General features: G+C 40.5%; 2 protein-coding genes across 6 annotated transcripts in view; both read left to right on the top strand.

The window, feature by feature from the left end:
* Nucleotides 1-25,059, top strand: part of ARMCX5 (armadillo repeat containing X-linked 5) — a 129,551-nt gene that overhangs the window by 47,175 nt on the left and 57,317 nt on the right. Inside the window, exon 2 of one of the 5 annotated variants that reach the window (XM_082610824.1) lies at nucleotides 871-1,214. The exons of the other annotated variants lie outside the window; for them this stretch is intronic. Coding sequence (XP_082466950.1) covers nucleotides 871-1,104 — 234 coding nt within the window. The 3' untranslated portion in view covers nucleotides 1,105-1,214. Of the gene's footprint in view, nucleotides 1-870; nucleotides 1,215-25,059 lie in introns of those variants that run through there. 5 annotated transcript variants of the gene reach the window in all.
* Nucleotides 1,363-6,559, top strand: GPRASP1 (G protein-coupled receptor associated sorting protein 1). Its single transcript, XM_082610821.1, is given in 7 exon segments — nucleotides 1,363-3,742; nucleotides 3,745-4,475; nucleotides 4,479-5,469; nucleotides 5,664-5,689; nucleotides 5,693-5,708; nucleotides 5,711-5,832; nucleotides 5,834-6,559. Coding segments are annotated over 7 exon segments (4,170 nt in total). The 5' UTR covers nucleotides 1,363-2,016; the 3' UTR covers nucleotides 6,392-6,559.

The following is a 25,059-nucleotide window of genomic DNA, read 5'->3' as shown; positions in this document are numbered from 1 at the left end:
GGAGAGGGCTGTGGGGGAGGCTGCTGCGGGCGAAATGGCGGAGGGGAGCCGGGGTGGGGGCGTCGTGGAGGCCGCCGGGGGTGGCGGTCGGAGCCGGGTGCCGAGCCGGTGGGCCCGTGGGGCTGCCCGCCTGGGCCCTGATTCTGGAAAGGGGTCTGTCGGACCCCACGTGCCGGGTGCTGTCCCTTTCCACAGGCGCCTCTTTGATGCCAGAGTGTCCTGTGTGCGCGGTAGGTCTGGCGATTTCAGGCCACGGGGTGCATCTGTAGAGAGGCTTGAGAAAAACTAGGGACGGGAAAACGGCCTGTATTTCTGAAGTTGTGTGGGGATGGGGGGTGAGGGTGGACAGTAGCCATTGACTGGACACCCGAATTGGGATGGGGTGACTGCGACCAGAGCAGGTCAGGCATCCAGGAATACCTCCTAAAATTCTCCTCTCTACCCGGTTTCTCCACACTTCCTGGCCTTCCTCCCTCACCTCCATCCATGATGGGGGGTGGAAACGATGGACTGGGAGGTGAGGGTGGGACAAATTATAAATACAAGTACCACTGCACAACCTGCTTTCTAGAATATGCGAGCGCCCTTCCCCCAATCTATGTTGTATAGCACAAGGGATGTGAACACCAAGTAGTGAATCTTCAGAATTGGAAAAGAGAGTAAGAGGAAGAGTGTCGTGTGAAGATGAGTTATCCAGAAACCTGATCCATTGGCCTTAAATTAAAAGAAAATATTCTAACCAATGGGACTGTAAATGTTAAAAGATAGATAACTTGGGTACTCCTATGTTTGTTGTTTGTCTGTCCACCAAGCACTCAGCTGCTACCATTATTTCTTGACCATCTTACCTTTTGATCTGTTTTTCCATAGGCCTGCTTTAAGGCTGGTCACTTCTGCAAGGAAAGAAAGGAGGAGGAGTCTGGTTCAAATCTCTGGAGGTTTGTGCAAAGAGGGACGATGCAGGAGACAGCTACACAGTATTATCATGGCAGGTTCTTTGATCCAAGTGGTTTCAGGGCCTCCTCCACCTCTCCTACTCTCTGTCAAATTTTCACATTGCCTCAGAACCTCTTACCCATTTCCTGCAGGAGATATCAGGAATAGTGGGGTAAGTGTGGACTGAGTCATGAATGGGAGGAAAAGACCTAAGTGTAGGAACCAGGTGACAGAAAACATTAGACATATTGGACCCTTAAACAGAAAGAGAGATGTTTGTATCAGGTGTCAGGGTTCTTGCTTGTCTATCTAGCAGTCAGGCTCTATTCTCTGCTATATGTTTACCTGTACCCAAAATATGCAGGCTGCTGTAGAGTTTGACGCCACTGGAATCAAGGAAAGGAGCAAGAAATTGTGCCACATCAGTGCAGGTTGGTATGGGAATTGGTACAACTTTTGGGTGGGGTAGAGAAGACCAACGTAGGTCCAAGAGTGATTAGGGTCTGGCCTGGGGGCTCCTCAGCCTCTCCCATTGCCAAGATACTTTCCTACCATCTTCATACCTGTTTAATAACAGGCAAAATAATATGGCAGCTTTGGGGATAAAAATTGTAGAAAAAATGAAGGTGATAGAGAGACTTCTAATAGCCTAACTCTCCCATCAAGCATTTGAGGTCAAGTCTCTCTATGTGAGTCTTCATGGAGTGACACAGTTGGAATAGACTAAAAGCCCCACGTCATTCTCGCTTCCTAGATTGACTTCCAGTGGCAGCTCTGGTGGTGTTGGAATTGCTGTTGACCACCACCCTCAACAGGTCTACACCCACCCAAGAATCATCCATCCTCTTCCAGCTTGGTTGTGCTTTTTCTTCACTCTAACTGTAGTATTGGCTGAGGCTGGGATTGGGAAGGAGGCTGATTGACTGCTGGACTGGTGATTGACTCTAACTTTTGTTTCCATCTGTATCATCTGAATCATCGAAAGATTAGAGTGTGAATATAGAAAACTGTGACAGATCTGTGGTAGAGGCTGAGACTGGGATAGCAGTATTTAATCATGTCTTCTCTGTAACTTGTACTATGATTGGGGCTGAGATTGAGCCTGGCATCCAGGCCAAGCCTGAAAAGAAGCCTGGAGAAGAAGTTGGGGGTGGGGCTGAGAGAGAGAATGAAGTCTCAGTGGTGGTCAGACCCAAGGTTAGGACCCAGGCCCAGGTAATGCCTGGAGCAAGGCCCAAAACTGAGACCATGGCAGTAGTTGGGACACATCCTAAGAGTGAGACCAAGGCAATCACTGAGGCAAGGTCCATGGATGAAACCTATTCATGGGCCAAGACTGAGTTTGATGCTGAGGCACTACTGAAGACAGAGGGAGTATCCCAAACCAATGCTATATCCTGGCCACTGATCAGTACTGAGTCTGGGTCAATTGCTAAAACTAAGATCTGGTCTATGGATAGGGAACTGGTCAGTATGGATGCTGAGTCCTTTCCTGGCACCAAGGTCAAGTCCCAGTCAGGTATCCAGCCTTTGTTTGAGTCAGAGGAGGAGACCAATATGGGGTCCTGGTGCCATCCCAGGCCTACATCCAAAAAAGAGACTTCTCACAATTGTGATTTCAGATGGGTGGATAGATCCTCTCTGAGCTCCTGGTTCTGGAGTAGAGAAGAGGTCAGCACAAGGCTTCATCCTAGAGACAGGGTAAAGACCAGTACTAGGTCCAGGCACATGGCCAAAGAAGAGGCCATGTCTAGGCGCAAAACCAGTCGGGAGCTTTATGTTGCATCCAGTTCTGGTTCTGAGGATGAATCTATTAAGACATCCTGGTTCTGGGCCAGAGAAAAGACCAGTGTCTGGTCTAAGCCCAGGGAAGAGACCAATAGTAGGTCCTGGTTTAGGTCTAAGAAAGAAGTCTCTGAATCTAATTCTGGGTCTGAATGTAAGGACAATGTAAAATCCTGGTTCTGGGCTGGAGAGGAGGCCAGGTACAAACCCAGAGCCAGGAAAGGGGTCGATGTCAGGGCCAGGCACAGGGCCAAGCGAGAAGCTTCCATTGATTTCACGTCTGGCTCTATGGATATAGTCAAAAAAGAGTCCTGGTTCTGGCCTGGAGAAGAGGCTAATAACTTGTCTAGGCCCAAGTCCAAGAAAGAGGTCAGGGCCAGAGCAATGGCAAAGGAAGAGGCCAAAATCAAGGCCAGAGCCAGGACAAAGCGAGAAGCCAGGTCAGAGGAAGAGTTCCTCACTGGGGCCTGGTTCTGGGTTGCAGAAGAGTCCAGCATAGTGGGTGGGGCCACTGTCACATCCTGTTCTCAAGTGGAGGATGAGTCCATTGTTGGCAGTTGGTTCTGGACTGAAGAAGAGGCGAGTATGGGGACTGAGTCCAGTGGTAAATTCATACCAAAGATTGAGCAGGAGCCTATTGGCAATTCTATGCTTGGAACTGGGGAAAAGACCAGTGTGGAAACTGAGGCTGATGCCACTTCCAAATCTGTGCCAGTAGATGATACAGAAAAGGTCATTGCCAGTTTCTGCTTCTGGGCTAATGAAGAAACCAACCCAGAGGCTAAAGAAGAAACCATTTTTGGGTCTTGGTTTTGGGTCAGTGATGAGGCCAGTGTGGAAGCTGGTATTGGGGCCACCTGTGGGTCCAGGCCAAGGTCTGAGGAAGAAGAGATCATTGGTCCCTGGTTCTGGGCTGGAGAAGAAATCAAAACAGAGCCTGAGTTTAGAGAAGAGGCCAGGCCAGGAGCTGAAGAAGAGACAATATTTGGGTCCTGGTTTGGGGCTGGAAACCAGGCCCAGATGGGGCTGAAGTCAATTGTGACACTATGCCAGAGACTGAAGAAGAGCCCATTATTGGGTCATGGTTCTGGGCTGGAGTAGAAGAAGCTTGTGGGAGGGCTGAAGTCAGCAACAAGTCTATCCTGGAGGACAAGGAAAAGGGTATTATATCATCTTGGTTTGGGACCACTGAAGAGATCAGTATGAAGTATGCCACTGGTGCCCAATGTAAATTTATGACAACTGCTGAAGAGATCAATACTGAGTTTGACTTCTGGTCAGGAGAAGACCCCTGTATGTTTGCTGCTAATGGATGCAGCTGGAAGTCTAGGCCAGAGGAGGAACAGGACACTGTTGATTCATGGTTCTGGTCCAGAAAATATACAAGGCCAGAGACCACTGTAGGGCCCTGGTTATGGGCCGTGGAAGAGGGCAGTATAGATGATAGGACTGAAGAAGAAGCCAAGGCACCAACCAAGGAGGAGACCATGATCATGTCCTGGTTCTGGAAAGGGGATAAAGCCATTATAGGGGCTACAGACAGAGAAGAATCCAGGCCAGATGCTGAAGAGGAAGACATTATTGGTTCTTGGTTCTGGACTGGGGAGGAAGACAGGCTTGAAACAGAAGCAGAGGCTAGAGAAGAGGACAGGCTGGCAGCTGAAGAGGAACATTTTGTTGGGTCTTGGTTCTGGGCCACGGAAGAGGCCATTAGGAACAAGGCTAGCATTTGCAGCAAATACAGTCCAGAAGCTTAAGAGGAGGAAGTCATTGTTGAGTCCTGGTTCTGGGCTGAAGAAGAAGCCAGTCTGGAGGCACGGGATAGTTTTGAGTCCAAGCATGGCACTGAAAAGGAGGAAATCATTGTTGGGTCCTGGTTCTGGGCTGAAGAATATAATATAGACTTTGGACCCCAGGCAATAGAAGAGACCACATCAAGGTCTGGAGAGGAAACCACTTTTGGATCCTGGTTTTGGGATGCAAAAGAAATCAATGTAGAAGCAGAAACATACTGTGCATATAAGCCAGAGGATGATGAAGAGATGATTGTTGAGTCCTGGTTCTGGTCTGGAGACAAGGCCACTAGTGAGACTGAAACTGTGGCCACCTCTGAATCCAGGCCAGAAAATGAGGAAGGGGCAGTTGTTGGGTCCTGGTTTGGAGCTAAAATTAAGGCCAATAACAGGACTGGTAATGGAACCAACTATGAGTCAAGGACAGTAGCTGAGGAGGATGAGGCCATAGTGGGGTCCTGGTTCTGGGCAGGAGATGAGGCCCATTTTGAATCAAATCCTAGCCCTGTGTACAGGGCCATTTGCACGTCCAGATGTTCAGTTGTGCAGGAGCCTGATGCTTTACGCGGGCCCCAGAGGTGGGAGGAGGTTACTGTTCAGTTTAAGCCTGGCCCATGGGGTAGGGTTGGCTTCCCATCCCCAAGCCCCTTTAGATTTTCTAAAGAAGCAGCATTTCTGTTCTCTGAAATATTTGGAGGAAAGCCCAAGCACATGGAACTGAGCCTAGAAGGGGAAGAGCAGGAATCTTTGCTTCAGCCTGGTAAGCCTGACCCTGAGTTCCCATTTCAGTATGATCCGTCCTACCGGTCATTCAGGGAAATTCGAGAACATCTTAGGACGAGGGAGAGTGCAGAGCCTGAGAGTTGTTTCTGCAGCTTCATACAGTGTGAGCTTAAAATTGGTCCTGAAGAGTTTGAAGAACTCCTTCTATTTTTTACACTTTTTTTTTTTTTCGGTACGCGGGCCTCTCACTGCCGTGGCCTCTCCCCATTGCGGAGCACAGGCTCCAGACGCGCAGGCTCAACGGCCATGGCTCACGGGCCCAGCTGCCCCGCGGCATGTGGGATCCTCCCAGACCGGGGCACGAACCCGTGCCCCCCCGCATCAGCAGGCGGACTCTCAACCACTGCACCACCAGGGAAGCCCTAGAACTCCTTCTATTAATAGACAAAATTTGAGATCCTTTTATTCATGAATATCTAAAATTGCAATGGGTATGAGGAATGCTTCTCAATTTACTCGTTATTTCATTCGTGATTCAAGTGTTGTCTCACTTATTGAAACCTTGCTCAATTATCCCTCCTCCCGAGTTAAGATAAGGTTTTTTGGAAAATATGATTCACTTGGCTCCACCTTATCCAAATCTAAACCTGATTCAGACATACGTATGTCAAGTATGTGAGGAAACTCTTGCTTATAGGTTGGATTCCCCTGAGCAGTTACCTGGAATAAAGATGGTTAGACACCTCACTACAACTACTGACTATCACACACTGCTTGCCAAGTATATATCTGGGTTTCTCTCCTTATTAGCCACGGGCAATACCAAAACAAGATTTCATGTTCTGAAGATGCTACTGAATTTGTCTGAAAATCCTGTCATGACAAAAGAACTACTCAGTGCTGTAGCAGTGTCAGAATTTATGGGCTTTTTTAACAGGAAAGAGACAAATGACAAAATTCAGGTTGTTCTAGCAATGCTTGAGAATATTGGTAACAATATTAAAAAAGAGGCGTTGTGGTTCACTGATGATGATTTCGGTCTTGAGCCATTTATTTCTGCATTCCATGAAGTTGAGAAATTTGCTAAGGAACTGCAAGGCAAAACAGATGATCAGAATGACCCTGAGGCAGAACAGAAAAATGAGTATGATTAATCACTTGCCTCTGATTGTCCTTATGTTCCTGAGTTATGGTCCTTGAATAATGCTTTAGTTTTCAAAGTTGGTTCTGTGTTGTAATGTACACTTTAATGCTGATACTGACTTTGTCAAACTCTGTGTATGAGCTGGATCAATCTTCTGATACCAAACGAATATTACAACTGAAAGCACATTTGTTGATACTTGTTTTTGTCTAGATTGTGAATTTACCATTTAAGCTTATAGTGAACTGAGCTATCATAAGTAAGCTACCCTTCTGATTGTTGTTCTAGTGTTATTGATGTCTATTTGAATCATGTTGTGATTTCAATAAAGTTCTGTGTTAAAGTTGGCAGAAATCACCCTTGTCCGTGAACATAAAATATAGATGCAAAAATAACATATGATAACACAGAGGTAATTAACGTATGAATAATAATGCTCCTTGAAAAAGCTATTCTCGTATCTTTAAATGAAAATTTTACCATAGGCTGCTACTCAGGGTATGCTTCAGAGAAGAAGGACCCAATTAATTTGGGCTCTGAAATGTAAGGAAGAGGTTGGATGTTGTGAAGAAAAGCTTGGAGTTGGAAAAAGTGTTCCTATGGGAGTGAGGTATCCAGTCTGCCTGGAGTGGCTGGGAGGAGTGTATTAAGGGATATAGAGGATAAGGTAAGTTTTGTAGAGCTGAGAAGTTGCATTTTGCAGTTCAAAGTATGGGTGTTTCTTTGATCTTGCATAAAGGTTCAAAGAATAAGACCAGAAAGCACACAAATTTAACTGTCAGGAAGACCATTTCTTCATGGTGGTGCCATGGAAAGTGTTGAGGTAATAGCATACAGCCACTAAAAGTGATGATATATAGGTTTTAAAATTGGCTAAGACAAGCTCTGATACCTTCTGTATTTGGTGAAATAGACTGGTATCATACATGGAAAGATGATCCCTCCCTCAAAAAATGTGTGAAATGGACTGAATTTATGCAAATGTATATTATTTGATTATGGAAGATCCTGCAACCATGTAAAACATGTCAAAGGAATAAAGAAATGTGAGAGACTACAACTTCAGAAGCACTGGCTTGCTAAATAAAAATGCATAATTTAAAGGGAGTAAGCTGTCAACTTTCCAAAGTTTCTGAGTTTATGGTACACATTTTTCGGATTCACAAAAGTGATTCGGATTCACATCCTCAGGAGCAAAAGTCAGGGGTAAAGTTGGTTTGGGGTGGGGGTAGTCCAGGCTAAAGGGAAATATACAAAGTTTTATTCACTTTTCGTTTGTCTCGGTGCAAAGTGCTTTTTTCCTACCGGATTCTAGGTTGCAAGGTTTATGGAAGTAGGGCAAAGTGGCAGTTTTGCCTCCATTCACAAACCACAAGTGCTAACAGAGATCGTCCTGGTGGTGGAAATTGGAGACTGAATGTTTGTTTTGGCTATCAATATTTTTCAAGACAGATCCTGTGTGTGTTTTAATACGTCGCCCGAGTTTTGCACAGAATATTAAAAGTCAGTTGGTTTCCAAACTCCTCATGGGGTGTTCCTCGCCAGCCCTGTGCTCCTACAGAGCAAGGCCCAGACTTAGGGCTGGAAGCTTTGGCTCCGAATCCAGCCTTCCTTTCAGCTCTCTATCTTCACCCTATCAGGAGCTTCAGATTGTTCTAGCAAGCAGCTCAACCCCAGAGGCACAACACTGTGCCTTGCGTGCTGCAGGGCTGCGGCGGACTTGCCGAGTGCGCGGTCACGTGGGCCTAACTGTGGGTCACGTGACCGCACTCTCACTTGGACCGGCATAGAGGTGTGTCACACTGAAAAGGGACGGGAAAGACTTGCACCTGACGCTTGACAGACGGCCGTGAGAGGAGTGGTAGGACGTGATGGTGGGTGCGTGGGTGGGTGTCTCTCCATGCTGCACTAGCCTGAAAGGTAATCCCTCAGGCGCCCAGAATTATGGCCTTTGTTGGCGGAGGACACAATCCCCTCAGCCAATCGCCAGCGTCTTAGCCGGGGTCTGTTTTTGCCCAGGAGCTCAAGAGGCAGGAAGTCAGCCTGTGGGAGGCATACGTGGAGGGAAGCATCGACCGCTGCTAGAGGAGGTGGGCTCGAGGCCAGATATTGGCATCCGTGGGAGGTGGTGGTGGAGACTAGATCCGGGTAGAGGAAGTGTCTCAGAGCCTCGCGTTCCCTTCTGCAAGCCCCTACCCCACCCCCGTCTCCCCGCCCAGCACTGCGTGACTTTACTTCTCTGTGTGGGTGGAAGAGGTGGGCACGTGGAAGCAGTTGGCTTCAGGGGAGCCCAGAGAGAGGAAACGGTGAAGTGACAATTTGTGAACACCGGTGGCCCTGGATCAGGAAACGCAGGTGTGAGGATAGGAACGTGAGCTACACTCCCTTCCTCCCACTTAGTTGGCACTCACTCTTCTGTCTGTCAGACAGTGGGGATGGCTGGGCAAGTTAGTGGCGGGGGTGTGGTGGGAGTAACGAGAGGGCAACAGGACTGATCTTTACTCTGAGGTTCCAGCTGCCTGGAGATGCAAGAGAGGAATGAACCTCAATCTGGGCAGCTCTAGGGAAGGGGAGAGACCACACACTCACAAGGAGGGAACCTAGGTGCTTTGGGCCCTTCACATAGGATTTCTCATTGGGTTATAAGCAAGCTTCTCAACCCTCAAGATGATCCCTGGATCTCAACCCAGGCAGCAGTATCCTGGGGGTCTGACCTGGATGTGAGATTCTGAAAGAGCTTAGTCCCATTGTGCCCTCAACAGTTCCCATCTAGAGACACAAGGGTCATTGTTCCACCTGCTCCATCTGAGGCTCCCTCCCTTTTCAGTCTTGGGCCTCAGAGGAGGGTCTTTCTGGGAACCACCTACAAACTGCTTTATGAATATTCTCACAAGTTCACCTCCGCTGACCCTTTGCTCTTTTCCTTGTATTTTTTTTTCTGGCCAGTGCTTTAGACTTGGCAATTTGCATCTATCCTTAGTGGCACTCCCTTATTTGTGGTAATCCATTTTGGTCAGAGGTCAGCTTTAGGAGGTATCCACAAGATACCAAAGTCCTTTTAGGGGAGTATAGTTAGAAAAAAATAAATTTTACTAATCCCATTAATCTCAGTGTTTGCACATTTTACAGATTTGAAGCCAATTAGTACATAGCAATCTTTTTCATTTCTTTTTTACAGATTCATATTCCTCCATTATGTGTCACTACTATAATTGGTTCAATTACTCTTCTATATATGGGCATTTGTTTCCAATATTTTGCTGTTGCAAACACTGCTGGAAGAATAACCTTGTGCAATTGTAATTTTTGTATGGTTAGAGGTATATCTTCAGGGTAGATTCCTAGAAGTGGGGATGGTTGATCAAATGATAACTTCATATGTAGTTTTATTAGATACTCTGAAATATCCCTCCAAAGGGGTATTACAGATTTTCATCCCTGTCAGCAATTTATGGGTTGTCTCTTTACCTTCAGCCTTGCCAATAAATTTCTTATTATCCTTTTGATATTTGTAAAATATCTAGTGATGTCATCTCTCTCATTCCTAATGTTAGTAATTGTGTCTTCCCTTTTGTTTTCCTTTATCATTCTGGCTAGAGGCTTATCAATTTTATTGACCTCAACAAACTAGTGTTTAGTTTTATTGGTTTTCTTTAGTGTTTTTCTTGTTTCTATTTCATTGGGTTTTGCTCTTATTTTTTTTCTTTGGTTTAGTTTGTGTTTGTTACTATTTTATTTCTAGCTACTTGAAATAGAAGCTGAGGTCATTAGTTTGAGACCATTGTTTTTCTAATGTAGGCTTTTTAGTACTGTAAAATTCCCTCTAATACTGCTTAAGCTGTATCCCACAAATTTTAATATGTTGTGTTTTCATTTTTCTTCAATGGAAATTACATACTAATTTCTTTTTTAGTTTCTTCTTTGATCCAAGAGTTATTTAGAAGTAGGCTATGTAGTTCCTAAGTATTTGAGGCTTTTCCAGATATGTTTCAGTTATGTATTTCTACAGTGCTGACCACAGTATCATTGTGGTCAGAGAACTTACTTTGTGTGGCCTGAAACCTTTTAATTTATTGAGTCTTCCTTTATGGCCCAGAATATGGTCTATCTTGGTAAATATTCCAATTACACTTGAAAAGAATGTGTATTTTTCTGTTGTCCTGTGAACTGTTCTATAAATATCAGTTAGGTCTAGTTGGTTCATAAACTTGTTTCGGTCTTCTGTTGTATGTCTTTCCTTATTTTGTCTGTACTTGTTATTGAGAGAGAGGTGCTGAAATCTGACTGTAATTGTGGATATGCCTATCTCCTTGACATTCTATCACAGTATTTTTTTTTTGTTGTTACTGTTTTTTAATATACTGCTAGATTCAACTTGCCAGTTTTTTCATTATTCTTTATGAGTGATATTGGTCTATGATTTTATTTTTTTATGCAGTAGTTTTCTCACCATAGTTTCAAAGTTATATTAGTCTTATTAAATGAGTTAGGATAGTTTTTGTTCTTTTTCTAGTCTCAGGAAGAGTTTGTATAACATAAAGAATGTGTTTAAAAATACATTCTTTTATGGCAGAACATACATTATATAGCATTTTACAGGTAACACAAAATAGGCTTTCACAGACATTATCTTCACCACAGCTTATTCACACAGTTCCTTGCACCTGAAGGGGTCAACTTTCTCTCTCACTCGTCCCTTCCTACCAGTCATCTCCAGCCCCCTATAATGTCTGTTAAAGGTCTATCCATTCTTCAGAGATTTTCTAGAAGGCCATCTACCCCCTTCATAGTGACACTCGTGATCCCTTTCATCAGCTCCATGAACTCTCACCTACAGGTGTCCAATGCTGGTCGAGTGGTCATGCCTTATTCAAGAGTCAAGCAAGGACTTCTTCCTTTGGGATGGGGCTGTAGACTGGGTAATCTGTCTTAGAACTGTATAGTGAGCTTAGTAGATACAGTTTTTAATAGGTCTATAACCCTAGTAGCAAAATTTTTAAGTCTTGTACTAATAGAATTGGGGAACATGGTATTGCATTGTTGTTTTGATATTATTAATGAGATTAAACCTACTTCCAGATGTTTATTAGCCAGTTTGGTTTTCTTTTTGTGAGCAGAGTATGTGTAGGCTTTTCCCATTTGCCCTTTAGAGGTTCTTGGTTTAGAGGTTCTTAAAGGTTCAAGAACTCCTTATTGATTTGTATATACATGCAAGCCTGTGAATAGTCCAGGGAATTTTGAAAGAAAAATAATATGGAAGTTGGAAAGTATTTGCCCCAGAAAGAACTTTTAAATTTTTGTCAAATCTGTTGGAAAAGCAGAGTAGAACTACTCAGGAAAAGTTAAATGGAATACAGATAGAGAGCCCTTATATTGTCACATATATGTGGGCATTTATAGTAGGGTGACAGTTCAGATTCATGGAGAAAAGTGAAAGATTCAGTGTGTCAGGGATCCTCAAGACCATTCACAGGTTCAGTGACTGGCTAGCAGGACTTACAAGTTTCAGTATACAGTTGTACTCACAGCTATGATTTATTACAAAAGAATGCAAAACCAAATCAGTGAAGGAAAAAAGCGCATGGAGCAAAGTTCTAAAAAAACCAGGTGCAAGCTTCCAGGAGCCTTCTCCCAGTGGAGTCCCACAGAATACACTTAATTCCTCCAACAACAATTGATGACAACATGTGTGAAATGTTATTTATCAAGGAAGCTTATTAGATACTCAGTGCCCAAGATTTAGGGGAGGTTGGGGTACCCTTTGCCTAGCATGTACCGAAATTCCATACTCCCAGAAGGAAACAAGTTATTCAGCATAAACCATATGGTTTGCACAAAGAGTTTAGGTACAGTGAGCCAATCTTACCTGTTCTGGGAATGGTGGGAACCTTCTTTAAATCCAGGTTAACAGAATCCAGCCAAAGGCCAACCTTGTAAGCACTTTATAAGGCTAGCAATCTCAGGTCTGCTGTGCTAACTTTTCTGCACATTTGGTGAGTGGTGATAGAATAATTAGCTAATCATTTGGGAAAACAAGTAATGTTATATCACAGTACATGTGAACAAATTCCACTAAAATTACATACCTTAAATATATCAAAAGGGGTGGGAGGATAAAGAAAAAGAAACACTCAATTACCTAGAATGAATTTTGGCTTCTGATATGTAGAGGGAAATGGAAATGGATTCTTTCCACATAATACCAGTATCATTTATTAGATAATATGCCCTTACTCCAACAATTTCTCATGTCTCTTTTGCAATATATGGAGTTATCTTCAAATATGTTTCTGAGGTAAATTCTCTCTGGTGTTAGAAGCATACAGGTTTGCTTATTGCAGTTTATAACAGACTAACAAACACTGTGGGTTATCTGAAATATAATATCCATAATTCATACATGATTACTCTCCAATTAATTTTACCATTTTATCTTATCTTTAATATCATATTATATTGATTGAGGTGGATGGGGTACTAATATTCTCATATAACTCCTTTGAAATTCTCTTCGAGTTTCAAAATGGAAAAGTGTGTTGGCCAGGCCAAAGAATGTGTCTCTGTGTTGCCATGTCAAATGGCATAATTTCCTTTTATTTTCATGGCTGAATTTTATTTATATATGTAAATAAATGTTATACATAGTTATATATATATAACATTTTATTTATCCATTCATCTGTCAGTGCATATTTAGGTAGTTTCCATGTCTTGTCTATTGTGAATAATGCTGCAATGAACATGGTAGAATAGATATCTCTTAGAGATGGTGATTTCATTTCCTTTGAATATATACCCAAAAGTGGGATTACTGGATCATGTGGTAATTTATTTTTAATTTTTTTTAAAAGCCTCCATGCTGTTTTCCATAGTGGCTGCACTAACCTACACTCCTACTAACAGTGTATAAAAGTTTGCTTTTCTTTATATTCTCATCAACACGTGTTATCTCTTGTCTTTTTGATAATAGTCATTCTAACAGGTTGAAGTGATACCTCACTGTGGTTTTGATTTGCATTTCCCTGATGACTAGTGATGTCATCTTTTCATGGAACTGTTGGCCATTTGTATCTCTTTTGTAGAAGACTGTCTATTCAGGTCCTTTACCCATTTTAAAATCAGATTATTATTTTTATTTTTACTATTCAGTTAATATGATTTCCTTATATATTTTAGATATTAAACTGTTTTCAGATACAGGTTTTGCAAATATTTTTCCCCATTCTGTAGGTTGTCTTTTCATTTTGTTGATCATTTCTTTTGCTGTGCAGAAGGTTTTTAGTTTGATATAGTCCACTTCTTTACTTTTGCTTTTGTTCCTTGTGATTTTGGTGTCATATAAAGAATTTTTTTTTGCCAAGACCAGTGTCAAGGAGCCTTTTCCCTATGTTTTCTTTTAGGAGTTTTACAGTTTCAGGTCTGACATTTAATCCATTTCAAGTGAATTTTTATGAGTGGTGTAAGGTAGGGGTTCAGTTTCATTCTTTTGCATATGAGTATCCACTTTTCCCAGGACAATGTATTGAAGAGACTATATTTTCCCGTTGATTTTTCTTGGCTTTCTTGTCAAATATTAGTTTACTGTATATATGTGGGTTTATTTCTGGGCTCTTGATTCTGTTCCATTGGTCTACATGTCTGTCTTTATGCCAGTACCATAGTGTTATGATTCTATAGCTTTGTAATAAAGTTTGCAATTACAAAGTGTAATTCCTTTAGTTTTGTTCTTTATTTTTTCAGGACTGCTTTGGTTGCTTGTGGTTCCATACGAATTTTAGGATTGTTTTTTGTTTAAAATTCTATAGGAATTTTGATAGGGATTTCATTAAATCTATAGATCACTCTGGGTAGTATGGACATTTTAACAATATTAATTATTCTGATCAATGAACACAAGATATATTTCCATTTATTCGTTTGTTCTTCACTTTCTTTTTATCAAAGTCTTACAGCTTTCAATGTACAGATCTTTCACTTATTTAACTTTATTCCTAAGAATTTTACTGTTATTGATGCTATTGTAATTGAAATTGTTTTCTTTCTTTATTTTTCAGATAGTTTGTTGTTTGTGTATAGAAACACAACTGATTTTTTCTGTGTTGATTGTGTAACCCGAAACTTTACTGAATTCATTCCAGCAGTTTTTTGGTTGAGTCATTAGGTTTTTCTAAATATAAGTTTATTTCATGTGCAAACACAGACAGTTGTACTTATTCCTTTCCAATTGGGTTGCTTTTTATTCCCTAATTTCTCTGGCTAGGACTTCCAGTACTTTATTGAATAGGAGTAGTCAGAGTGGGCACACTTGTCTTGTTCCAGATCTTAAAGGAAATGCTTTCACCATTGACTATAATATTAGCTATGAGCTTCTCATGTATGGCCTTTATTATGTTGAGGTACATTCTTGTATACCCTATTTTTGAGAGTTTATCATGAAAGGGTGTTGAATTTTTTCAAATACTTTTTTTTACATCTATTAAGATACATATGATTTTATCCTTCATTCTGTTAATGTAGTGGATCTCATTTATTGATTTGCATATGGTGAAGCATGCTTTCATCTCAGAGATAAAACTCTCACTTGATCGTGGAATATGATCCTTTCAATGTACTGTTGAATTCAGTTTGCTAGCATTTTGTTCAGAATATTTGCATTTGCATGTATTTTCATCATGGATATTGGCTTGTAATTTTCTTTTCTTTTTTTAATTAAAAACTTTTTTGTGGCATAGTTTTATTGTTTTTTATTTTTTGATTTTTTAATTAAAGTCTAGTTGATTTACAATGTCATGTTAGTTTCAGGTGTACAGCACAGTAATTCAGTTACACATATATATTCTTTTTCAACTCATCTAATTTTCTTTTCTTGTAGTGACCTTCTTTCGCTTTGGTGTGACAGTGATGGTGGCCTCATCAATTGAGTTTGGGAGTGTTCCCTCGCTTCAATTTTTGAGAAATATTGGCATTAATTCTTCTTTAAATATTTGGTAGAATTCATCACAGAAGCCATCTGGTACTGGACTTTTATCTGTTGAGAGGTGCTTGATTACTGATTTGATCTCTTTACTCATTATTAGTCTGTTCAGATTTTCTATTTCTTCATGATTCAGTCTTGGTAAGTTGCATGTTTGTAGGGATTATGCAGTTCCTCTAGTTTATCCAATTTGTTGGTGTATAATTGTTCATAGTAGTCTCTTATGATCCTTTGTATTTCTGTGGTATCAGTTGTAATGTCTCCTCTTTCATTTATAATTTTATTTATTTGAGTCCTCTTTTTTTCTTGGTTAGTCTAGCTAAAAGTTTGTCAATTTTGTTTATCTTTTGAAACACAATTCTTAGTTTTGTTGATATTTTCTATTGTTTACTTTATTGCAGATATTTCTGTCTGCTCTAATCTTTATTATTTACTTCTTTCAGCTAATTTTAGGCTTAGTTCTTATTCTAGTTTTATGAAGTGTAATGTTAGGTTGTTTATTTCAGATCTTTCTTTCTTCTTAAAATGAAAATTTACAACTATAAACATTCAGAAATAATTTGCCTGCCTCCCGTAAGTTTTGGTATATTGTGTTCCTATTTTCATTGGTGTCAAGATTTTTAAAATTTCTTTTTAGATTTCTTCTTTGATTCATTGGTTGTTCAGGAGTAGGAATGTGTTATTTAATTTCCACAGATTTGTGAATTTTCCAATTATCCTCCTGTTATTGAATTCTAGTTTCATACCATTGTGGTAGAAAAAGATTCTTGGTATGATTTCAGTAATTTTGAATTTGTTAAGACTTGTTTTGTGGCCTAACATATGATCTTTCCTGGAGATTGTTCCATGTACACTTGAGAAGTATGTGTATTCTGCTGCTGTTGGATAGAATGTTCTGTATATGTGTGGTAGGTACATTTGATCTATAGCGTTGCTCAAATTTGCTTTTCCCCCATTGATTTTTTGCCTGGATGATGTATCCATTGTTAAGAGTGGAGTAGTAATGTCACCTACTATTATTGTATTGCTGTTTATTTCTCCTTTCAATTCTGTTAACGTTTGCTTTAAATACTAAGTGCTCTGATGTTAGGTGTATAAGTATTTACAACTGTTACATCTTTATTAATTGACCCCTTTTTCATTATATAATGATCTTATTTGTCTCTTGTAAGCACTTTTAACTTAAAGTCTATTTTGCTTGTTACATATATAGCCACCTCTGTTCTTTTTGTTCCCATTTGCTTGGAATATCTTTTCTATCCATTCACTTTCATCATATGTCTGTCCTTAGAGCTAATGTGAATCTCTCATAGGTAGCATATCATTGTATCTTGTTATTTTTTTAAATCCATTCAGCCATTCTATGTCTTTTTTAATAATTCTTTTTTAAACTGAAATATAGTTGATTTGCAATGTTGTGTTTCATGTGTACAGAATAGTGATTCAGTTATTTATATATATCCTTTTTCAGATTCTTTTCCATTATAGTTATTACAAGATATTGAATATAGTTCCCTGAGCTATACAGTAGGACCTTGTTGTTTATCTGTTTTATATATAGTAGTGTGTATCTGTTAACCCTAAACTCCTAATTTATCCCTCCCCCCCTTTCCCCTTCGGTAACCATGAGTTTGTTTCCTGTGTCTATGAGTCTGTTTCTGTTTTGTAAATAAGTTCATTTGTATCATTTTTAAGATATCACATATAAATGATATTATATGATATTTGTCTTTGTCTGACTTACTTCACTTAGTATGATAATCTCTAGGTCCATCCATGTTGCTGCAAATGGCAATATTTCATTCTTTTTTATGGCTGACTAATATTCCATTGTATATATACGCCACATCTTCTTTATCCATTTATCTGTCAATGGACACTTAGGTTGCTTCCAAGTCTTGGCTATTGTAAATAGTGCTACTTTGAACATTGGGGTGCATGTATCTTTTCAAATTAGAATTTTTGCCTTTTCCGGATACATGCCTAGGAGTGGGATTGCTGGAACATATGGTAGCTCTATTTTTAGTTTTCTAAGGAACCTCCATACTGCTCTCCATAGTGGCTGTACCAATTTACATTCCCACCAACAGTGTTCCCTTTTCTCCACATCCTCTGCAGCATTTATTATTTGTAGACTTTTTTTTTTTTTTTTTTTTTTTTGCGGTATGCGGGCCTCTCACTGTTGTGGCCTCTCCCATTGCGGAGCACAGGCTCTGGACACGCAGGCTCAGCGGCCATAGCTCACGGGCCTAGCCACTCCACAGCATGTGGGATCTTCCTGGACCGGGGCACAAACGCATGTCCCCTGCATTGGCAGATGGACTCTCAACCACTGCACCACCAGGGAAGCCCCTATTTGTAGACTTTTTGATAATGGTCATTCCTACTGGTGTGGGGTGATACCTCATTATAGTTTTGATTTGCATTTTGCTAATAATTAGCAATGTTGAGTATTCCTTTTCACATGCCTTTTGACCATCTGTGTGTCTTCTTTGGGGAAATGTCTATTTAGGTCTTCTGCCCAATTTTTGATTGGGTTGTTTGTTTTTTATATTGAGCTGTGTGAGCTGTTTGTATATTTTGGAGATTAATCCCCTGTTGGTTGCATTGTTTGCAAATATTTTCTCCCGGTCTGTAGGTTGTCTTTTCTTTTTGTTTATGGTTTCCTTTGCTGTGCAAAAGCTTATAAGTTTGATTAGGGCCCATTTGTTACTTTGGCTTTTATTTCTTTTGCTTTGGGAGACTGATCTAAGAAAGTATTGCTATGATTTATGTCAGAAAATGTTTTGCCTATGTTCTCTGTGTCTTTTGATTGGAGAATTCAATCCATTTCTCTTTAAAATAATATTGGTAGGTTAGGACTTACCAGTGCCGTTCTTTTGTTTTCTGGCTTTTGTTGTCTCTTCCTTCCTTCTCTTGCTGTCATATATATAAGGTTTTTAAAAAATTTTTAGAGTTGAAAGTGTTTTATACATCACTATTACAGTATTAGAGAATCTGAATATGTACCTTCAGCAATGAGTTTTACTCATTCATATGTTTTACACTGTTAAATGGTATCATTACTTTTCAGCTTGAAGAACTCCCTTTAGCATTCCTTGGAAGCCAAGACTAGTGCTGATGAACTCCCTCATCAGTTGTTTGTTTGGGAATATCTTTATCTCTCCTTTATAGCTGAGGACAGCTTTGCTGGATATAGTACTCTTGGTTGACTTTTTTCTTTCAATATTTTAAATGTATCTTCCTGTACTCTCCTGGCTTGCAAAGTTTCTGCTGCAAAATCCACTGATAATATTATGGTGCTCCCTTGTATGTAACGAGTTTCTTTTCCCTTTTGCTTTCAAAATTCTTTGTCTTTAACTTTTTACAATTTAATTATAATGTATCTTGGTGTAGCCCTTTTTATGTTCATCCTATGTAAGGAATTTTGGGCCTTGTGAATCTCAATGTCTTTTTCTCTCCCCAAGTTTGGACATTTTCAGCCATTATTTCTTTAAATAAACATTTGTCCCTTTCTTTCTCACTTCTTCTGGGATTCCCACAATCCCAGATATATTGTTTCACCTTAAGGTGTTCTTTAAGTCCTGTATGCTTTCTTCTCTCTTTTTCATTCTTTTTTTCTTTTTGCTCCTCTGACCTGATAATTTCAAATGACATGTCTTCAAGTTCACTAATTTTTTATTTTGCTTCATCGTCTGTTGCTGAAGCTCTGTATTGAATTATTCAGTTCAGTCATTGTATTTTTCAGCTCTAGGATTTCTGTTGTTGTTGTTTTTAATGGTTTGTATTTCTTTGTGGAATTTCTAATTATTTTCATGTATTGTTTTCCTAGTTTTGTTCAGTTTTCCAGTTGTGTTTTCATGTAGTTCACTGAACTTCTTTAAGAGGATTATTCTGAATTATTTGTCATCAGTCATTTCTTAGATCTCCATTTTTTAGGGTCAGTTATTGGAGCTTTATTAGTTTTCTTTGGTAGTGTCATGTTTACATGATCCTTCATGATCCTTGTGTTCATATGTTGGTATCTGTGTAACTGAGGAAGTGGTCTCTTCTTCTAACCTTTACAGATTCAATTTAGCAGGGAAAGTTGTTTATCAGTCAGTCCAGTTTGGGGTTCTGGATGTACCACTTATAGTGTCCATGGGCAGAGAGGGCTTGCTATCAGGGTCTCTAGTTTGGCAGGACCACTTCCCATACTCTGAGATCAGGGGAGTGGTGGCCAATGACTGTGCTCCATGGTCAGTTAAGCCTGCTGGCTGGCCTCCATGTTAGGGCAGGGCTGCTGTCAGGGCTTCCTGTTTGGACATACCTGCTAGCTGGGCTCTAGAGTCAGGTGGGCCAGTAGTCTGGGTTTCATGATTAGACCAGGCCTCAGGCTGTCTATAATCAGGAAAAGCCACAGGCTTTGCCTTACAGTTGGCCAGGGCCATAGGGTAGGCTCTCCAGTTGGGTACCTGCCCAGGCTCCCTAGTCTGGCATGGCCACCAGCTATACTCTGCAGTTCTGTGAGGTTGTAGGGTGTGCTGTGCAGTTGGGTGGGATGGCTTTCTGTTCTCCCTAGACAAGTGAGGCAATGGTAGATGCTCCATGATTAGGCAGAGCTGGTGGTTAGGCTCCTTACCCATATGAGGCAGTAGGCTGTGTTCACCAATTGGGCAGTACCATAGGCTGGACATTATGGCTGAGCAGGGTTGCTACCCAGGCACCCTTGTTGGGTGAAGCTGCAAGCCCTGTTCCACAGTTAGGTGGGGCTGCTGGTTTGACCACCCATTCAAGTATAGCCCTGTAGAATGGGCTCTGTGGCTGTCCGAGGTTATTATTCAGGTTCCCCACTTAGAGGAGGGTGGGGTGAGGCAGAGGCTATCCTCCACAGCTGGGCAGGGTTACTTGCTTGGCTTCCTGCCCAAGTGGGGCTGAAGAATGTGGTCCACAGTCCAGGACCTCTGGCCAGGCTTCCTGATTGGGCAGGGCTGGAGGCTATGCCCAAAAATTTGGCAGGGAATTCAGCTTGGCTCTCTGCCTGTGTGGAGCTATAGACTGTGTCCCATAGCTACATGGTGTCACAGCTTATATTCCCTGGTCAAGCAGGACCAGATGCTATATTCTGTAGTTTGATGCAGCTGTTGGTTTGGCTCTCTGCCTGGATGGGGGTCATGGGCTGTAACCTGAGGTTGCTGTTTGGGCTCCCAGCTCAGGAGAGGCTGGAAGCCATGCTCCAAAGTTGGGCAGGACTGGTGGCTTGACTCACTGCCTCAGTGGGCCATAGGATGGGCTCTGTAGTTGCTTGGGGTCTCTAGCCAGGCTTACTGGTTAGGTGGGACTGGAGACTATGCTTAGAAGTTGGGCAGAGCTACTGGCTTGCCACTCTGTCCAAGTGAGATCATATGATGGACTCCATGGGACGGCCTGTTGGCTGAGGACCTAAACCAGGCAGAACTGCCAGCCAGCTCCCTGCCAACTTGAGTCCACTGGCACAGTTCTGCAGATGGCTGAGCTCTCTGCACAGGAGTTGCTGCCAGTTGGAATACAGTCTGCCAAGATCTGCTTGCTGGTTGCCATGAGCCTCACCCCCTTTTCATCTCTAGCAGATCCCCTGTAGTCTAGGCCCACTGGTTCCCCTAGTGATACCCATGAAGTAAGACTGAAGTGGGACTCCCAGGAATCATCTAACACTGCTGGGGAAGCTGAATGTCCACCTTGAGCTCTCTCTTTCATGCTGGAGTAGCCATAAACCCAGAGGGACCCTCAGTGTGGCATTCTGCTGGTCTGGAGGCGGGGCAATGCAATGAAAGTGAAATTGCTCATCTATCTTTTCAAATGTAGTTTTTCTGGCCTTTTTTTTTTTTTTTTTTGTCCAAGGGAATGCTTCAGCCTCACCCCCAGGTTCTGGGATATTCACAAGGGAATGCTTCAGCCTCACCCCCAGGTTCTGGGATATTCACAAAAGTGTCTTGTCTCTGATAAATGCTAGTTGTCTTTCTGAGAGGGTGACTGAATCCAGGGACTACCTGTTTCATCATCTTGCTGATGTTACTCTCATATGATCATTCTTGAGTGATGCTACCCAAGTGCCAGTCTAAAATGAAAACAAGGAATTTGTGCCAAAATTTGAATGGACTACATCAAAGCACACATTATTTTTGTAGCAAAATTTTCTTGATGAAAGTAGCTATGAGTACGTTTACATTTTGATGAAAGCTAGTTATGTCTTTGCAAACTGGTAACAAACAGTTTGCCACCTATTGAAAAATAGTCCATATATTCACTTTAGCAAGAGTATTGACATGGAATATTTCATTATAGGATATGTGGACAAAAATCTGATCCCTTCAGAGGGAAGCAAAAACTCCATTTAGAAGTCCACCAGCCCTGGTATTTTTAATTTGTTTACTAGAAAGATTGTTACTAATATATGGAATAAGGTGAAGAATTTAAATGCAGAAGTCATGAAAATACAGGCTCATTGCAGAAACAGTAGATAAAGTGACATTCTGAATGAGAGGAGAATGGAATGAAATATCCTAGACATATTGTGACAACAGATTAACTATTGATAGGAAATAAGCCCAGGTTACCACCCAAAACATACACCTAAAACAATCAGATGGGTTAAATTTTTAAAAAACCCTTTCTCCTTTGTTACAAAAGTAAATCAAGATCTTTGTACAAAAAGTTATATACCATGACTAAGTGGGAATTTTCAATGTATGAAAGCCTGCTTCAATTTTCAAAAATCAATTAATGTAATCCATCACATCAACAAGCTAAAAAAGAAACATCACATGATCATATCAGTAGATACAGAAAAAAGCATTTGATAGAAATGTAACACCCATTCATGATAAAAACTTTCAAACTAAGAAAAGAGGGGGAACTTCCTTAGATTAATAAAAAGTATCTACAAAAAGCCTACAGCTAGTATCATATATAATGGTGAGAAACTAGAACCTTTCCAAAAGAGATAGGAACAGGGTAAAGATGTTTCCTTTCATCGCTGCTTTTAACATCATATTAGAAGTCCTTGCTAATGCAATAAAACAAGAAAAAGGAAATAAAAGGGATACAGATTTAGAGCAAAAAATAATAATAATAATAAAACTGGGGCATTCCTTGATGACCTAGTGGTTAGGACTCCAGGCTATCACTGCCATGGCCTGGGTTCAATCCCTGGTCAGAGAACTGAGATCCCACAAGTCACATGGCACGGCCAAAAAGGAAAAAAATTCTTTGTTCACAAATGATATCATTGTCTACGTAGAAAATCTGAATCAACAAAAATCTTCTGAAACTAAGTGATTATAGCAAAGTTGCAGGATACAAGATTAATATTACAATGTCTGCTTTTTTCCTAAACACCAGCAATGAAAAAGTGGAACTTGAAATTACAGATTTACATTAGCACCTAAAAAATGAAATACTTGTGTATAAATCTAACATAATATATGTAAGATCTATATGAGGAAAACTACAAAACTCCTATGAAAGAATTCAAAGAAGAGCTAAATAAATGAAGAAACACTCAACGTTTATGTGTAGGATGACTCAATACTGTCAAGATGTCAGTTCTTCCCAACCTGATTTATAGGTTCAATGCAGTCCCAATCAAAATCCTAGCAAGTTTATATGATACTAAAGTTTACATGAAGAAGCGAAAGACCCAGAATAGCCAACTCAATACTGAAGGAGAACAGAGTCAGAGGACTGATATTACCTGACTTCAAGACTTAGTAATCAAAATGGTGTGATACTGGCAAAAGTATAGACAAATAGATAAATGGAACAGGGTAGAGAGTCCAGAAATATACCAATATAAATATAGTCAACTGATCTTTGACAAAGGGCTAAATGCAATAGGATGGAGAAAAGTTAGTCTCCTCAATAAATGGTGCTGAAATATCTGGACATCCACATGCAAAAAACTTAATCTATTAGGTACAGACTTTATATCCTTCATAAAAATTAACTCAGAATGGATCACAGAGCTAAATTTTAAATGAAAAACTATAAAACTCCTATACGCTGACATAAGAGAAAATCTAGATGACCTCGTGTTTAGTGATGACTTTTTAGATACAACACTAAAAGCACAGTCCATGAAAGAAATAATTGATAATCTGGACTTTGTTGAAATTTTAAAATTCTGCCCTGCAAAAGACACTGTCAAGAGAATGAGAAGACAAGTCACAAAGTGGTTGAAAATATTTGTAAAAAACATATCTGAGGGGCTTCCCTGGTGGCGCAGTGGTTGGGAGTCCACCTGCCGATGCAGGGGGCACGGGTTCGTGCCCTGGTCTGGGAGGATCCCACATGCCGCGGAGCGGCTGGGCCCGTGGGCTGTGGCCGCTGAGCCTGCGTGTCCAGAGCCTGTGCTCCACAACGGGGGAGGCCACAACAGTGAGAGGCCCAATTAGCTAAAAAAACAACAACAACAAAAAAAAACATATCTGATAGAGGACTATTACACAAAATATACAAATAACTCTAAAAACTCAACAGTAAGCAGCAAACAACCCAATTAAATGGGTCAAGGGCATTAACAGACACCTCACCAAAAAAGAGATACATGGCAAATAAACATATGAAAAGATGCTCAACATCGTATATTATCAGGCAAATGCAATTTAAAACAATTATGAGATTCTACTACACACCTATTAGAATGACCAAAATCCAGAACACTGACAAAACCAAATGCTGTTGAGGATGTGGAGGAACAGGAATTCTTGCTCAATGTTAGAGGGAATGCAGAATGGTACAGACACTCTTGAAGGCTGTTTGGCAGTTTCTTACAAAACTAAACATACTCCTACCATATCATCCAGCAATCATATTCCTTAGAATTTACCCAAAGCAGGTGAAAACTTGTGCCCACACAAAAACCTGCACAAGATTGTTTATAGCAGCTTTATTCATAATTGCTAAATCTTGGAAGCAACCAAGGTGTTCAGGTAAATGGATAAATAAACTTTGGTAAATCCAGACAATGGAAAATTATCATTACTAAAAGAGATAATCTATCAAGACATGAAAAGACATGGAGGAAACTTAAATGCATATTACTAAGTGAAAGAAATAAATCTGAAAAGGGTACGTAATATATAATTACTACTATTTGACATTCTGGAAAAGGCAAAACTGTGGAAACAGTAAAAATTTCAGTGATTCCCATGGGTTAAGGGGGAGAGAGTTATTAATAGGTGGAGCACGGAGGACTTTTAGGGCAGTGAAACATTTTGTATGATATTATAATGGTGGATACGTGTTAATATACATTTATCCAAACCCATATAATATACATGAATAGTTAACCTTAATGTAAATTATAGACTTTAGGTGATAATGATATGTCAATGTAGGTTAATCAGTTGTAACAAATGTACCATTCTTGTGGGGGGATGTTGATAATGGGGTAAGCTAATGTGTGGGGGCAAGTGGCATATGGGAAATCTCTGTACCTTCTGTTCAGTTTTACTGTGAACCTAAATCTGCTCCCAAAAATGAAGTCTATTTAAAAAGTTACATAATATTGGCATGGTAAAGGACTCCCTACATATGACAGTAAAAGGGGAAAATACAAAAGAGATTAAGAGGTTTGGCTACATAAAATAGTGTCCATATAACAGTATGTATGTCAAACTGTTAATACATCTAATATATTATGTAAAAGCTCTTGTAAATCAATAAACACTACTACCTCCAAAAAT

This window comes from Mesoplodon mirus (assembly GCF_964341445.2).
Source record: "Mesoplodon mirus genome assembly, chromosome: X".
NCBI classification, from domain to species: Eukaryota; Metazoa; Chordata; class Mammalia; order Artiodactyla; family Ziphiidae; genus Mesoplodon; species Mesoplodon mirus.
This window is presented reverse-complemented; position numbering and strand designations above follow the sequence as displayed.